Genomic DNA, 18730 nt, shown 5'->3' on the forward strand with positions numbered 1-18730 from the left:
TGTGTGTGTGTGTGTGTGTGTGTGTGTACCTCCACCAGCAGTGTGCGCACCACCGTGTCCACGCGGCCCACCGCGGGGGGGGGGGCCACCTCGTTACCACACAGCTGCTCCGTGTGCAGAGCCTCTGCCCGGACCCGTAGGGTCACCTCCCCTACACACACACACACACACACGCACAAATACAAACACACACACACACACACACACGCACAAATACAAACACACACACACACACACACACGCACAAATACAAACACACACACACACACACACACGCACAAATACAAACACACACACACACACACACGCACAAATACAAACACACACACACACACGCACAAATACAAACACACACACACGCACAAATACAAACACACACACACGCACAAATACAAACACACACACACGCACAAATACAAACACACGCACACACACACACGCACAAATACAAACACACGCCCACACACACACACACATAAATACAAACACACACACACACGAACGCACACAAACAGAAACAGAAATACACACACACACACACACTAAATACAAACACACACGAGTGCGCGGTCGTTGCTAATCGATTGACCTCTTTTTCTTGCGCCCTTGTCACTTGATTTGCGTTCCCAAGGCTTTCTCCGTCCGTGTACGGCCTGACCCCCCCCCCACATCCACCTCATTAACATGACTAACATCTCTCCTCCTCAACATTACCAAAGCCCTCAAAACAAAGAGGTGTCTCTCACACCCGCCCTCAGGGAGAGGTTTCTGGATGTTTTTCGTCAGAGGGACTACCTGACTTGTTAGCGACGGTTAGCATTCTTCAAAGGACTGGGGAGTGTGTGTGTGTGTGTGTGTGTGTGTGTGTGTGTGTGTGTGTGACATCACTGCTGATGTGGGATGGCAGGCCATCGCTGGTTCACTGGCAGGAGAGGAGTTGGGCCGTCTCTGGCAGCAGCACTGCCTCCACTTTTAGATTAGCCTCCTCACTACAGTGGAGTTAGATTAGCCTCCTCACTACAGTGGAGTTAGATTAGCCTCCTCACTGTAGTGGAGTTAGATTAGCCTCCTCACTGTAGTGGAGTTAGATTAGCCTCCTCACTGTAGCGGAGTTAGATTAGCCTCCTCACTACAGTGGAGTTAGATTAGCCTCCTCACTGTAGTGGAGTTAGATTAGCCTCCTCACTACAGTGGAGTTAGATTAGCCTCCTCACTACAGTGGAGTTAGATTAGCCTCCTCACTGTAGTGGAGTTAGATTAGCCTCCTCACTGTAGTGGAGTTAGATTAGCCTCCTCACTATAGTGGAGTTAGATTAGCCTCCTCACTGTAGCGGAGTTAGATTAGCCTCCTCACTACAGTGGAGTTAGATTAGCCTCCTCACTACAGTGGAGTTAGATTAGCCTCCTCACTACAGTGGAGTTAGATTAGCCTCCTCACTACAGTGGAGTTAGATTAGCCTCCTCACTGTAGTGGAGTTAGATTAGCCTCCTCACTGTAGTGGAGTTAGATTAGCCTCCTCACTACAGTGGAGTTAGATTAGCCTCCTCACTACAGTGGAGTTAGATTAGCCTCCTCACTACAGTGGAGTTAGATTAGCCTCCTCACTACAGTGGAGTTAGATTAGCCTCCTCACTACAGTGGAGTTAGATTAGCCTCCTCACTACAGTGGAGTTAGATTAGCCTCCTCACTGTAGTGGAGTTAGATTAGCCTCCTCACTACAGTGGAGTTAGATTAGCCTCCTCACTACAGTAGACATGCTGCAGCAGATTGACTCAGTGGAGTCACAAAATGACTTGAGGCGTGAGGATTATCTCCATTGCCAACTGTTCTTCCTATTGAATCAGGCTCCAGTGTCGCACTAATGCCGTCCTCCACAATATTCACATCCAAAGCACTTTGTTCATCAGCTGCACATCCTCTGATCAGGCTCATTGTAAAGCAGCGGTCGTTAGCGTCTCTCCTCGCTGCCCCATAACAACCATTACCAACAACAACAACAATCAAACAATGAAGCATGTTGGTCTGTTGGGATCAATGTACCGTTGTGCACCGCAGTGAGAACTGCTATGTGAGAGTCCTCTCATCACAAAGACCAAAGTACTATACTGCTGTCGTCTCTATGCCCTTTGGTAGAATTAGTACACAGTGGTGATTTTAACAAATGTTATTGGTGACGGATGTTTAGTGAAGCCACGCGGGACGCTTGTGATGCTTTGATCACCCAGACTGGTGATTTATCTTCAATATGCGCCTGTGACGTTACAGTGAAGAAGACATTTACAGCGAGGAACGCAGCGCACTCTGAACTGAAATGGAGAGAAAATAAAAAGAGATTCATTTTAAGAGCTGCTGCCGCTCCTCTTCTTGACTGGGATCAATGAACGGTGTTATACTGGAGGATCAGGAGGTCCTACCCAGGGAGGAGGGGCTGACCACCCACTGGAAGACCCCGCTCTCCTCTGCACACACACACATGGTGTACTGGCAGCCCACGCACTCCCTCAGGGAGAAGAGGGGCGAGTCGCTCAGCTGAGCCCTGACCTGCAGAGAGGAAGCCCAGAGTCAACATGCAGACATACATAATGCTATACTACTATACTACATACTATACTACATAATGCTATACTACTATACTACATACTATACTACATAATGCTATACTACTATACTACATACTATACTACATAATGCTATACTACATACTATACTACATACTACTATACTACATAATGCTATACTACTATACTACATACTATACTACTATACTACATACTATACTACATAATGCTATACTACATACTACTATACTACATACTATACTACATAATGCTATACTACATACTACTATACTACATACTACTATACTACATAATGCTATACTACATACTACTATACTACATACTATACTACATAATGCTATACTACATACTACTATACTACATACTATACTACATAATGCTATACTACTATACTACATACTATACTACATAATGCTATACTTCATACTACTATACTACATACTATACTACATAATGCTATACTACATACTACTATACTACATACTATACTACATAATGCTATACTACTATACTACATACTATACTACATAATGCTATACTACATACTACATAATGCTATACTTCATACTACTATACTACATACTATACTACATAATGCTATACTTCATACTACTATACTACATAATGCTATACTACATACTACTATACTACATACTATACTACATAATGCTATACTACATACTATACTACATAATGCTATACTACATACTACTATACTACATACTATACTACATAATGCTATACTACTATACTACATACTATACTACATAATGCTATACTACATACTACATACTATACTACATAATGCTATACTTCATACTACTATACTACATACTATACTACATACTACTATACTACATACTATACTACATAATGCTATACTACTATACTACATACTATACTACATAATGCTATACTACATACTACTATACTACATACTATACTACATAATGCTATACTACATACTACTATACTACATACTATACTACATAATGCTATACTACATACTACTATACTACATAATGCTATACTACATACTACTATACTACATACTATACTACATAATGCTATACTACATACTACTATACTACATACTACTATACTACATAATGCTATACTACATACTACTATACTACATACTATACTACATAATACTATACTACATACTATACTACATAATACTATACTACATACTATACTACATACTATACTACATAATGCTATACTACATAATGCTATACTACATAATGCTATACTACATACTACTATACTACATACTATACTACATAATGCTATACTACATACTACTATACTACATACTATACTACATAATGCTATACTACATACTACTATACTACATACTACTATACTACATACTATACTACATAATGCTATACTACATACTACTATACTACATACTATACTACATAATGCTATACTACATACTACTATACTACATACTACATAATGCTATACTACATACTACTATACTACATACTATACTACATAATGCTATACTACATACTACTATACTACATACTATACTACATAATGCTATACTACATACTACTATACTACATACTATACTACATAATGCTATACTACATACTACTATACTACATACTATACTACATAATGCTATACTACATACTACTATACTACATACTATACTACATAATGCTATACTACATACTACTATACTACATACTATACTACATAATGCTATACTACTATACTACATACTATACTACATAATGCTATACTACATACTATACTACATAATGCTATACTACATACTACTATACTACATAATGCTATACTACATAATGCTATACTACATAATGCTATACTACATACTACTATACTACATACTATACTACATAATGCTATACTACATACTACTATACTACATACTATACTACATAATGCTATACTACATACTACTATACTACATACTATACTACATACTACTATACTACATACTATACTACATACTACTATACTACATACTATACTACATCCTATACTACATACTATACTACATACTATACTACATAATACTATACTACATCCTATACTACATACTATACTACATAATGCTATACTACATACTACTATACTACATACTATACTACATAATGCTATACTACATACTACTATACTACATACTACTATACTACATAATGCTATACTACATACTACTATACTACATCCTATACTACATAATACTATACTACATACTACTATACTACATACTATACTACATCCTATACTACATACTATACTACATACTATACTACATAATACTATACTACATCCTATACTACATACTATACTACATACTACTATACTACATACTATACTACATAATGCTATACTTCATACTACTATACTACATACTATACTACATAATGCTATACTACATACTACTATACTACATAATGCTATACTACATACTATACTACATACTATACTACATAATGCTATACTACATACTACTATACTACATACTATACTACATAATGCTATACTACATACTACTATACTACATACTATACTACATAATGCTATACTACTATACTACATACTATACTACATAATGCTATACTACATACTACATACTATACTACATAATGCTATACTTCATACTACTATACTACATACTATACTACATAATGCTATACTACATACTACTATACTACATACTACTATACTACATAATGCTATACTACATACTACTATACTACATACTATACTACATAATACTATACTACATACTATACTACATAATACTATACTACATACTATACTACATACTATACTACATAATGCTATACTACATAATGCTATACTACATAATGCTATACTACATACTACTATACTACATACTATACTACATAATGCTATACTACATACTACTATACTACATACTATACTACATAATGCTATACTACATACTACTATACTACATACTATACTACATAATGCTATACTACATACTACTATACTACATACTACTATACTACATACTATACTACATAATGCTATACTACATACTACTATACTACATACTATACTACATAATGCTATACTACATACTACTATACTACATACTACATAATGCTATACTACATACTACTATACTACATACTATACTACATAATGCTATACTACATACTACTATACTACATACTATACTACATACTACTATACTACATACTATACTACATAATGCTATACTACATACTACTATACTACATACTATACTACATAATGCTATACTACATACTACTATACTACATACTATACTACATAATGCTATACTACATACTACTATACTACATACTATACTACATAATGCTATACTACATACTATACTACATACTATACTACATAATGCTATACTACTATACTACATACTATACTACATAATGCTATACTACACACTACTATACTACATACTATACTACATAATGCTATACTACATACTATACTACATACTACTATACTACATACTACTATACTACATAATGCTATACTACATAATTCTATACTACATACTACTATACTACATACTATACTACATAATGCTATACTACATACTACTATACTACATACTATACTACATAATGCTATACTACATACTACTATACTACATACTATACTACATAATGCTATACTACATACTACTATACTACATACTATACTACATACTACTATACTACATCCTATACTACATACTATACTACATACTATACTACATAATACTATACTACATCCTATACTACATACTATACTACATAATGCTATACTACATACTACTATACTACATACTATACTACATAATGCTATACTACATACTACTATACTACATACTACTATACTACATAATGCTATACTACATACTACTATACTACATCCTATACTACATAATACTATACTACATACTACTATACTACATACTATACTACATCCTATACTACATACTATACTACATACTATACTACATAATACTATACTACATCCTATACTACATACTATACTACATACTACTATACTACATACTATACTACATAATGCTATACTACATCCTATACTACATACTATACTACATAATGCTATACTACATAGTACTATACTACATCCTATACTACATACTATACTACATCCTATACTACATACTATACTACATAATGCTATACTACATCCTATACTACATACTATACTACATACTATACTACATAATACTATACTACATCCTATACTACATACTATACTACATAATGCTATACTACATCCTATACTACATACTATACTACATAATACTATACTACATCCTATACTACATCCTATACTACATCCTACTACATACTATTCACAATGCATTGACATTCTTAGTTTGATGTGGTGTAAATCTCATCATTTCTGATTGGTTGTGATGAAGGGAGGGTGTCCTGGTCTCCCCCCGGCCCTCGGTGGGGGCCACAGCGTGGAGGGGCCCACCATGATGCAGCTGGGGAGGTAGTTGAAGACGGTGGCTCTGAGCGTGAACTCCTCCCCTCGGACCACCGAGTAGGGCAGCGTCAGGCTGACGAAGAACGGCTGGAAGGCCACCAGCGCCGCGTCCGGAGACAGGCCAAAGCCCAGGGAGGAGGTGCAGAAGGCCTGCGCCCGCCAGCTGGTGATGGTGTCCGGGAGCGTCTTCACCACCCTCGCCGAGCCGCTGTCTCTGGAGACGGAGAGGGTCAGCGCGTCAGGTAATGACCTCCAATGTGTTAAGATTGAACCGCTGTCATTTATCAGAAATGGCACAGCCATCCGAGATTCAATTCAATTGTATTTGTATAGCCCTTAATCACCATTACAGTCTCAAAGGGCTTAACAGGCCAAGTATTTGTGACCCCCCCCCTGACACAAGCCCCCACACGGCAAGAAAAAACTCCCTTAAGCAAGGAAGAAATCTAGAGAAGAAACACGAGTGGGGATCCCTCCTTCCAATGAGATGAGATGAGAATACACTGAGGATATCCTTTCAAGATGCCTAGTCCGGCCTTGCCAATAGTGTCCATTTAAGCTCATAGATGACCAATCAGGACATCTCTACTCTGATTGGTTGGGGGATCCCAGGTCGTGGATGAAGCTCTTCTGAGGGGCGGGAGATGTTTACTGAAATGGTTTCAGTTCCCTTTTAAATGAGATTCTTGTAACTCTTGCCAATAATTCATACTTCTGCAGACATCCTGCCCATTTTTTCAATTTAGCAACATACTTCTCTCGTAGCTTTAACCTGAAGAGTAGAGCACTAACCCAACAAGGTTCAGATCCCAACACTAACCCAACAGGGATCAGATCCCAACACTGACCCAACAAGGTTCAGATCCCAACACTGACCCAGCAGGGATCAGATCCCAACACTGACCCAACAGGGATCAGATCCCAACACTGACCCAGCAGGGATCAGATCCCAACACTGACCCAACAAGGTTCAGATCCCAACACTGACCCAACAAGGTTCAGATCCCAACACTGACCCAGCAGGGATCAGATCCCAACACTGACCCAGCAGGGATCAGATCCCAACACTGACCCAGCAGGGATCAGATCCCAACACTGACCCAACAGGGATCAGATCCCAACACTGACCCAGCAGATCCAGGTTTTCAGGAGTAGAGCACTAACCCGACAGGGATCAGATCCCAGATCCAGGTTTCAGGGAAGTAGCTTCTCACAGTTTTAGTTATTTTCTTGGGCTGCCAGTCTGGCTCTATTTCCCCGGGCCAGTTCACTGCCCGTCCCGCTGTCACAAACAGAATCAAATAAAACACTACATTGAACAATATCCTTGAATGGAGGTGATTTCAGTGTCTCATGTAAATTAGACATTGCTTCAAAGATCCCCTGATACCAAGGAACCTACCATCATACATCACCAGAGAGATACCAAGGAACCTACCATCATACATCATCACCAGAGAGATACCAAGGAACCTACCATCATACATCATCAGAGAGATACCAAGGAACCTACCATCATACATCATCAGAGAGATACCAAGGAACCTACCATCATACATCATCAGAGAGAGATACCAAGGAACCTACCATCATACATCATCACCAGAGAGATACCAAGGAACCTACCATCATACATCAGAGAGAGATACCAAGGAACCTACCATCATACATCATCACCAGAGAGATACCAAGGAACCTACCATCATACATCATCAGAGAGATACCAAGGAACCTACCATCATACATCACCAGAGAGATACCAAGGAACCTACCATCATACATCATCACCAGAGAGATACCAAGGAACCTACCATCATACATCATCAGAGAGATACCAAGGAACCTACCATCATACATCATCAGAGAGAGATACCAAGGAACCTACCATCATACATCATCACCAGAGAGATACCAAGGAACCTACCATCATACATCATCAGAGAGATACCAAGGAACCTACCATCATACATCATCACCAGAGAGATACCAAGGAACCTACCATCATACATCATCAGAGAGATACCAAGGAACCTACCATCATACATCATCAGAGAGATACCAAGGAACCTACCATCATACATCATCACCAGAGAGATACCAAGGAACCTACCATCATACATCAGAGAGAGATACCAAGGAACCTACCATCATACATCATCACCAGAGAGATACCAAGGAACCTACCATCATACATCATCAGAGAGATACCAAGGAACCTACCATCATACATCAGAGAGATACCAAGGAACCTACCATCATACATCATCAGAGAGATACCAAGGAACCTACCATCATACATCAGAGAGAGATACCAAGGAACCTACCATCATACATCACCAGAGAGATACCAAGGAACCTACCATCATACATCATCAGAGAGATACCAAGGAACCTACCATCATACATCACCAGAGAGATACCAAGGAACCTACCATCATACATCATCAGAGAGATACCAAGGAACCTACCATCATACATCATCAGAGAGATACCAAGAAACCTACCATCATACATCATCACCAGAGAGATACCAAGGAACCTACCATCATACATCATCACCAGAGAGATACCAAGGAACCTACCATCATACATCATCAGAGAGATACCAAGGAACCTACCATCATACATCATCAGAGAGATACCAAGGAACCTACCATCATACATCATCACCAGAGAGATACCAAGGAACCTACCATCATACATCATCAGAGAGATACCAAGGAACCTACCATCATACATCATCAGAGAGATACCAAGGAACCTACCATCATACATCAGAGAGATACCAAGGAACCTACCATCATACATCATCAGAGAGATACCAAGGAACCTACCATCATACATCATCAGAGAGATACCAAGGAACCTACCATCATACATCATCACCAGAGAGATACCAAGGAACCTACCATCATACATCATCAGAGAGATACCAAGGAACCTACCATCATACATCATCATCAGAGAGATACCAAGGAACCTACCATCATACATCATCACCAGAGAGATACCAAGGAACCTACCATCATACATCATCAGAGAGATACCAAGGAACCTACCATCATACATCATCACCAGAGAGATACCAAGGAACCTACCATCATACATCATCAGAGAGATACCAAGGAACCTACCATCATTCATCATCAGAGAGATACCAAGGAACCTACCATCATACATCAGAGAGAGATACCAAGGAACCTACCATCATACATCATCATCAGAGAGATACCAAGGAACCTACCATCATACATCATCACCAGAGAGATACCAAGGAACCTACCATCATACATCATCAGAGAGATACCAAGGAACCTACCATCATACATCATCATCAGAGAGATACCAAGGAACCTACCATCATACATCATCACCAGAGAGATACCAAGGAACCTACCATCATACATCATCAGAGAGATACCAAGGAACCTACCATCATACATCATCACCAGAGAGATACCAAGGAACCTACCATCATACATCATCAGAGAGATACCAAGGAACCTACCATCATTCATCATCAGAGAGATACCAAGGAACCTACCATCATACATCAGAGAGAGATACCAAGGAACCTACCATCATACATCATCACCAGAGAGATACCAAGGAACCTACCATCATACATCATCAGAGAGATACCAAGGAACCTACCATCATACATCATCAGAGAGATACCAAGGAACCTACCATCATACATCAGAGAGATACCAAGGAACCTACCATCATACATCATCAGAGAGATACCAAGGAACCTACCATCATACATCAGAGAGAGATACCAAGGAACCTACCATCATACATCATCAGAGAGATACCAAGGAACCTACCATCATACATCATCACCAGAGAGATACCAAGGAACCTACCATCATACATCATCACCAGAGAGATACCAAGGAACCTACCATCATACATCACCAGAGAGAGAGATACCAAGGAACCTACCATCATACATCATCAGAGAGAGATACCAAGGAACCTACCATCATACATCATCACCAGAGAGATACCAAGGAACCTACCATCATACATCACCAGAGAGATACCAAGGAACCTACCATCATACATCATCACCAGAGAGATACCAAGGAACCTACCATCATACATCATCAGAGAGATACCAAGGAACCTACCATCATTCATCATCAGAGAGATACCAAGGAACCTACCATCATACATCAGAGAGAGATACCAAGGAACCTACCATCATACATCATCACCAGAGAGATACCAAGGAACCTACCATCATACATCATCAGAGAGATACCAAGGAACCTACCATCATACATCATCAGAGAGATACCAAGGAACCTACCATCATACATCATCACCAGAGAGATACCAAGGAACCTACCATCATACATCATCACCAGAGAGATACCAAGGAACCTACCATCATACATCATCAGAGAGATACCAAGAAACCTACCATCATACATCATCACCAGAGAGATACCAAGGAACCTACCATCATACATCATCACCAGAGAGATACCAAGGAACCTACCATCATACATCATCAGAGAGATACCAAGGAACCTACCATCATACATCATCAGAGAGATACCAAGGAACCTACCATCATACATCATCACCAGAGAGATACCAAGGAACCTACCATCATACATCATCACCAGAGAGATACCAAGGAACCTACCATCATACATCATCAGAGAGATACCAAGGAACCTACCATCATACATCACCAGAGAGATACCAAGGAACCTACCATCATACATCAGAGAGATACCAAGGAACCTACCATCATACATCACCAGAGAGATACCAAGGAACCTACCATCATACATCATCAGAGAGATACCAAGGAACCTACCATCATACATCATCAGAGAGAGATACCAAGGAACCTACCATCATACATCATCACCAGAGAGATACCAAGGAACCTACCATCATACATCATCAGAGAGATACCAAGGAACCTACCATCATACATCAGAGAGAGATACCAAGGAACCTACCATCATACATCATCAGAGAGATACCAAGGAACCTACCATCATACATCATCACCAGAGAGATACCAAGGAACCTACCATCATACATCATCACCAGAGAGATACCAAGGAACCTACCATCATACATCATCAGAGAGATACCAAGGAACCTACCATCATACATCATCAGAGAGATACCAAGGAACCTACCATCATACATCATCAGAGAGATACCAAGGAACCTACCATCATACATCATCAGAGAGATACCAAGGAACCTACCATCATACATCAGAGAGATACCAAGGAACCTACCATCATACATCATCAGAGAGATACCAAGGAACCTACCATCATACATCATCAGAGAGAGATACCAAGGAACCTACCATCATACATCACCAGAGAGATACCAAGGAACCTACCATCATACATCATCAGAGAGATACCAAGGAACCTACCATCATACATCATCACCAGAGAGATACCAAGGAACCTACCATCATACATCATCACCAGAGAGATACCAAGGAACCTACCATCATACATCAGAGAGAGATACCAAGGAACCTACCATCAAACACCAATTCATAACCATAATCATCATAATAGGTGGCGCAGCGGACAGGTTTCTTCACCTCAGATTTGGTCACAAGTTTGATTCCAATTTCCTAAAAGTGTGAGAAAGGGATCGCCAGTTAGGAATTTAGAAAGATACATAAATAAATACATTGCATTGCAAAAAGGGCAATATACATGTAAATAAGCCTCATGGTCCAAATGTTATGTTTGACATAATTATTGCTATAATTGCTCATGCCATCACTCATATCTTACTTTAAATACACTGTAGACGTCGTTCTTTGCGGTGGATTCAGGCTCTTCAGGGATGCAGGGAAAGGACTTCTGGTCGTCCACTTGGCCGCTGTAGCCACTCAGCTTCTGCACAGGCAGCTGGTTGAACACCTTCCAACACCACGGACCAAGAGAGATGAGCGTGGCGACTGAACCGGAGCAGCGGTGTGACGTGTGTCTGAGGTGAGCCGTGGTCAGCGGGCTCTCCAATGGAGGCCATGATCTCAACATGTATAAGCATATAATACTGGACTTTAATGTAGTCATGCCATAGCCCTTTGAGATTGTTTCTTTGTTATAACCAATTTTTTTTTTTTAACAAAATAATTATACAGTTTGAATTGATTTTCTATTGTTTTCTATTTTTTAAAGTCATGAATCTGTATTTTTTTGTTATGTGGGCCTTAGCTAGAATCCTGCACGGTTCAGGTTTCAAGGCCCTCCCCTGCTGTGTGCAGAGGAGACCTCTCTCAGTGATCACATCACCGTGAACACATCACAGTGATCACATCACCGTGAACTCATCACAGTGAACTCATCACAGTGAACACATCACAGTGATCACATCACCGTGAACTCATCACAGTGAACTCATCACAGTGAACTCATCACAGTGAACTCATCACAGTGAACACATCACACTGAACTCATCACCGTGAACACATCACAGTGAACACATCACAGTGAACTCATCACAGTGAACTCATCACAGTGAACTCATCACAGTGAACACATCACAGTGAACTCATCACAGTGAACACATCACAGTGAACTCATCACAGTGAACACATCACAGTGAACTCATCACAGTGAACTCATCACAGTGAACTCATCACAGTGAACCCATCACAGTGAACTCATCACAGTGTGGACGATGGCTGGTTGAAGCAGCCTCAGAGCCCGGTCTGATTGGACACACCCAGGTCCTCCCAGCCTCACCACACCCACTCCTACATGGCAGCATGTCACAGCCCTGCTCTGTAGCATTGTACTCCGCCGCCATCTCCACCCTGCGTCCTGAAGCCACCTGGGTGGCGTGCAGCATGGACCCTGTCTACAGCCTTATGTTCATCTCCTGAAATTTAAGTATGGAGTATAAACGTTCATAAATGAGAAATGTTTGATGAAAGAAGCTTGATGGTGATGATGGCTATGATCAGAACTATAGCGGTCTCTGTGAAACGCTTAATGGACATATACCGAGCCATGGTTCTTAAATAGTCTTACTACGAACCCAAAGTATACCATGAATACACATTCAATTCACTTCAATTCATATGTAGACCGGGAGTGTGGTGGTCTCCAAAAAGTGACCACAGGTGGTCAAACCTTAACGGTGCGCCCCCACCCCATTAAATGTGGTTAGTTTCAGTGGCGATTTCTCTAAGACTGCAAGGGAAGCTCAGCTTCCCCTAAAATTTCAAAAATGAAATGGTTGCCTGTTGAAGCTCAGCGTCCATCCACATCAATGGGGCTGCATAGAACAGCTTTTTTTAGTGTGTCGAAAGTCATCGACGGACATAATGCAGCGATTATGTCCCCCCACGGACGCTCAGCGTCTCTGGGGGTGAATGGAGGAGTGGGCTGGCCTGGACGTTGGGCAAGTGTCACAGCGTCAATTTCAACTTTCCACTTTTTATGGAATTCAATGGGGAATGAACTGTGACTTCAACCATTCCAAAGGTGAACAAGTCAGAGATGCAAAAGTTGGTACATAGTTGGTATAGAAACCGTGTGTGAGCAGGCCTCCAAATAGTAAAGTACAGCTAGGGGGCGCCATAACTCGCAATCAAACAAAAACAATCCGCACAATTATTAAATCAATCAAAAGTCGGGATCAAAGCGGCCCAGGACCCTCTGCATGCTCGCTCATTAGCCATGCTAGCATCAGCATGTCGCCATGCTCGTAGAAGTTTGTGCACACGACAAGTTGGCTCACGCAACCACACCCATCTTCTTGCGGACACATGTCTAGTTACAATTGTATTTGTCATAGTTAGTTAGTTAGTTGTCACGTCACCGTATCCTAAAGAAAATCTTCAGTACATTTCGCTCAAACATTAAGTGTTTTATAACAATATCATGTTAGCCTTAAGCTAACAGTAGCCAACTGTCAGCTTCTTGTTCTGCTTAGTTCATAAAAGTCAACAGTCGACTGCTGTTCACTTTTGGCTGCAAACCCCATGGTTTACGAAATGGGATTGCCTTAAAAGTCCTTTCGCATAGTACCTATAGTAACATCATAGTAACAGCATAGTAACATCTAGCCCTTATTTATCCTTCCATCAACCTGTGAGCTGGGTCATCACTGGTTGTCCTGGGATGGAGTCTACGTCTTTGGTAAGAGTGTGAGAACTTACATAAGAAGCGCTGAGCTCCTGATCCGGCTGCAGCAGTAGGATGCTGTGGTCCACAGCCCTGACGGAGCACAAGGATCCTGGCTGGCTCTCCAGGCGAAAGGAGGCCTCTCCTCCAGGCAGCTCTCGATCGGCTGAGAACTCCAGCTTCACCTGGAGTTAGCAACACAGAGGGTTTCAGTTGCCATACCTACTATTAATGGAAATTGCCATTCTGATCAGTTACTATTGCTGTCTTTTTGTATGCTCATTTAGAAACCACACCTTGCATAATCGTGTTAAATGCTTTCCATGGGGTTTGGTGTTAGCATAACGTTACACTTTAAAGCGCACTGTAAAATGTACTATTTTTTTCAACCATGTCAATCAAACTCCATGGAACACATCACTGCTATGTTTTGTTATCATGAAAGTAAGGTGTGCTTTGTCAGCCATTTCAGATTGATGTTTAGCCTGTCACACCCTATTCTTGAAGCATTGGTCCAGTGGGAAGTCCTTGCTATCCGCCAACACCTCCCCACTTGGCATCAAAGTGTACACCACCACTTGGGCATATGGGCTCAGGGCAGCTTTCCCAAGCAGGGGGATGGATAGCACTCCTTTGTTGACTAGATGGGAGGGAAGGGGAAGAAGAAGGCATGGAGAGGCTAGGAGCAGCAATATACAAGGGTCAACGAAAATAAAGTCTGAAAGCTTTGCAGTAATAATTGGTATGGCACATTCTTGATACATTCTCCTAAAATAATTTTGAAATATTTGAAAGGCCAAAGTCGGTTTTAGAAACGTGTTTCATATGAAGAGCAGCGGTGGTGTCAAACGTTTCCAAGCGCTGTCACGCTATCAAGCTAGGGAGTGGAGCCAATAGGAAAGGACCTCTCTGGAACAGTAGCTTCATGTTTATTTACCCTTGAATTTTGATTTTTCTATAGAAGGATATTTTACCGATTCCTTCTTTTACAGCCACTGGAAGACGCCCATGCCTCATTATTGCACCCTTGGACATCACCTAATGGAAAGAGGGAGGGAGAGAGCACTGAAGGCACAGATGTATCTCCAAATGACACGTTTCTTTATAAATAAAGCAAAGCGCTGAAGTGTTTTAAAGGCTGACTCACGGTGTAGTAGAAGTGCAGTTCCTCCTGCCCCGGCCTCAGCGTCGTGCCCTGGATGATGTACTCGGCTCGCACCCGGGACTCCGTCTCACAGAGCCTCTGGTGGCCGCTGGCTGAGAGCTTCACGAAGCTCTTGCTCTTAGAGTAGAAGGGCCCCACGGTCAGGTGGGCCGAGGGGTATGCAGGCAGGCGTCCCCCACTCGCAAATGACTGCTGTTCTTCCTTGGGTCTAGAGCTTGCCTATAGGAGGAGATATAACAACACATGTCAACTATAAAATTCACAAAAAGGTATTTAAATATAAAAACATTGTGGGTCCCCCTGGAATGTCCTCATTGACAGCTTCAACAGCTTCTCTAGGAGGTCTACTGCCAGGGCCTTGACCTCACGGAGGTGTTGGTGTTTGAGGTTACTGGCTCGGCCTGGGGAAACCCATGGGAACACGAACATACAAAGCCAGGACCAGGATGGTTTTGCACCCAGGACCTTCTAGCTGCAAGTCAACGGTACAACATACAGACACGAGGACAAACCACAAGAGCCACGCTGTCCTCCCACAGGGAGGTGTCCAGGGAGAACGAAGCCATGCCGTTGTCTTGAGTAAGCAGCGTGAGGTTGTACGACGCTGCGTTGACTTTCACGTCCAGATACACCGCCTCGCCCCCCAACGCCTTCCTGTCTGTTCCACTCAGCTTGACCTGGAACCCAAAGAAGGAAACGTACACACGCAAGTTTTAAAGATTTATAAAGAAATAAAAAAAATACTTATACATAGATTGGATGTGATGGCTCATATACAGTGGTAGGCATAAGTTTAGGCACCCATGCTAAAGTTGACTAAAAAGAGGAATAAAAAATCATCTTTTGGAAATTGATCTTAATGCCTTAATTAAACAAATTAGGAAAAATCCAACATTTAAGGACACCAAATAAATGTTCTCCATTAAAATACAGGGTGCATAAGTATAGACACCCCTATGTTAAATTCCAATAGAGGCAGGCAGATTTTTATTTTTAAAAGCCAGTTATTTCATGGATGTGGGGCTATTTTAATTCCAAGGCCTAGGTGACTTCATCAGGATGCATAGTATCCTGTATCCATGAAATAACTGGCTTTTAAAAATAAAAATCTGCCTGCCTCTATGGGAATTTAACATAGGGGTATCTATACTTATGCACCCAGTATTTTAATGGGGAACATTTATTTATTTACGATACATTATTCATTCACAAAATGTTGGACTTTTCCTCATTTGTTTAATTAAGGCATTAAGATCAATTTCTAAAAGATGATTTTTTATTCCTCTTTTTAGTCAACTTTAGCATGGGTGCCTAAAGGTATGCCTACCACTGTATGGCCCAATATCCATTACCTTGCCCTCAAATGGGATCCCTGGCATATAGACATTATCAGCAACATCCTCAAATGTGAGTTCTCTGACATTAACAGAGAAGGGCGTTTGGCCACTGGCTTGAATGACCACCCCTACAAAATACAGGCAACGGTCATTATTTGACACCAACACTGACAATGTCTTGCTTTGTCTGCAAAACAACTAATTCATTCATTCATAAACCTACCAGTGCCATGCTCTTCCATTTCAGCCTCCACCGCAAACATATCGTCTTCTCTTGGGTCAAATGCTGATACCATAATGATGTGCGTGGCACAGCCCGTTTTGTCTGTCTGGGAGATACAACGAAACAGTGGTGTGAAGGTTAGCCAACCCCTTCTGAAACTCAAATCTAGATCACATATAAGCAGCATTGATATAAAGGAGGCAAAGGACAAAATAAAATGAGTAATATTCCTATTTGAGTGATCATTGCTGTAAATGTTTGTTTTATCTAGCCCAAAATAACCCCAACACTACCCAATGCATCAGATGATATTTACAAATGTTGGAGTATTTACGAGTCAAATAATGGCCTGCCAACCACCACAACAAGGTCTAGTTGCCACTTGCCTGCAGTTGTGATGTCATACAGCTACCACTACTGCGGGACCTACTGCAAACTACCGCCTTGATGGACCCAAGGACAGGCTTTCCATAGGTGTATCTGTCAGAAGGAGCGCCTCGCAGGGCATTGGTGGATTGAACAGTGGGAGGGAGCAGTGATGACCACAGGCATGATGCTCACTCAAAGGCTTTCTCCATGAATCCAGCATTGTGGACACTCACCTTCCACAGATTTGTACGGGTACTTCTTGGTGTAAAATATTAATGACATCGGGTAGTCTAATGTTGACGGAGTATTTGGGCAAAACTGAAAAGACAAGACTAAGTATCAATTTCTAAGCATGAAAAATCGTCTAATAAAATCTGATTACAAATGTTTCAAAATCAA

General features: G+C 40.8%; 1 protein-coding gene across 1 annotated transcript in view; it reads right to left on the reverse strand.

Annotated features, from left to right (window-relative positions):
- The window catches only part of LOC311360186 (alpha-2-macroglobulin-like protein 1), a 41601-nt gene that overhangs the window by 14034 nt on the left and 8837 nt on the right, over positions 1–18730 (reverse strand). The window contains exons 7-24 of the mRNA XM_084480275.1: positions 18565–18649; positions 18349–18442; positions 17963–18068; positions 17755–17867; positions 16915–17079; positions 16385–16621; positions 16212–16275; positions 15732–15877; positions 15273–15422; positions 12895–13023; positions 12628–12728; positions 11339–11563; positions 11079–11153; positions 10892–10961; positions 8261–8427; positions 7085–7310; positions 2417–2543; positions 30–151 (exon numbers count right to left, since the gene is read on the reverse strand). Of these exons, the coding sequence (XP_084336401.1) occupies positions 30–151; positions 2417–2543; positions 7085–7310; positions 8261–8427; positions 10892–10961; positions 11079–11153; positions 11339–11563; positions 12628–12728; positions 12895–13023; positions 15273–15422; positions 15732–15877; positions 16212–16275; positions 16385–16621; positions 16915–17079; positions 17755–17867; positions 17963–18068; positions 18349–18442; positions 18565–18649 (2402 nt within the window). The remainder of the gene's footprint in view (positions 1–29; positions 152–2416; positions 2544–7084; positions 7311–8260; positions 8428–10891; positions 10962–11078; positions 11154–11338; positions 11564–12627; positions 12729–12894; positions 13024–15272; positions 15423–15731; positions 15878–16211; positions 16276–16384; positions 16622–16914; positions 17080–17754; positions 17868–17962; positions 18069–18348; positions 18443–18564; positions 18650–18730) is intronic.

This window comes from Micromesistius poutassou (assembly GCF_964030765.1).
Source record: "Micromesistius poutassou genome assembly, chromosome: 15".
NCBI classification, from domain to species: domain Eukaryota; kingdom Metazoa; phylum Chordata; class Actinopteri; order Gadiformes; family Gadidae; genus Micromesistius; species Micromesistius poutassou.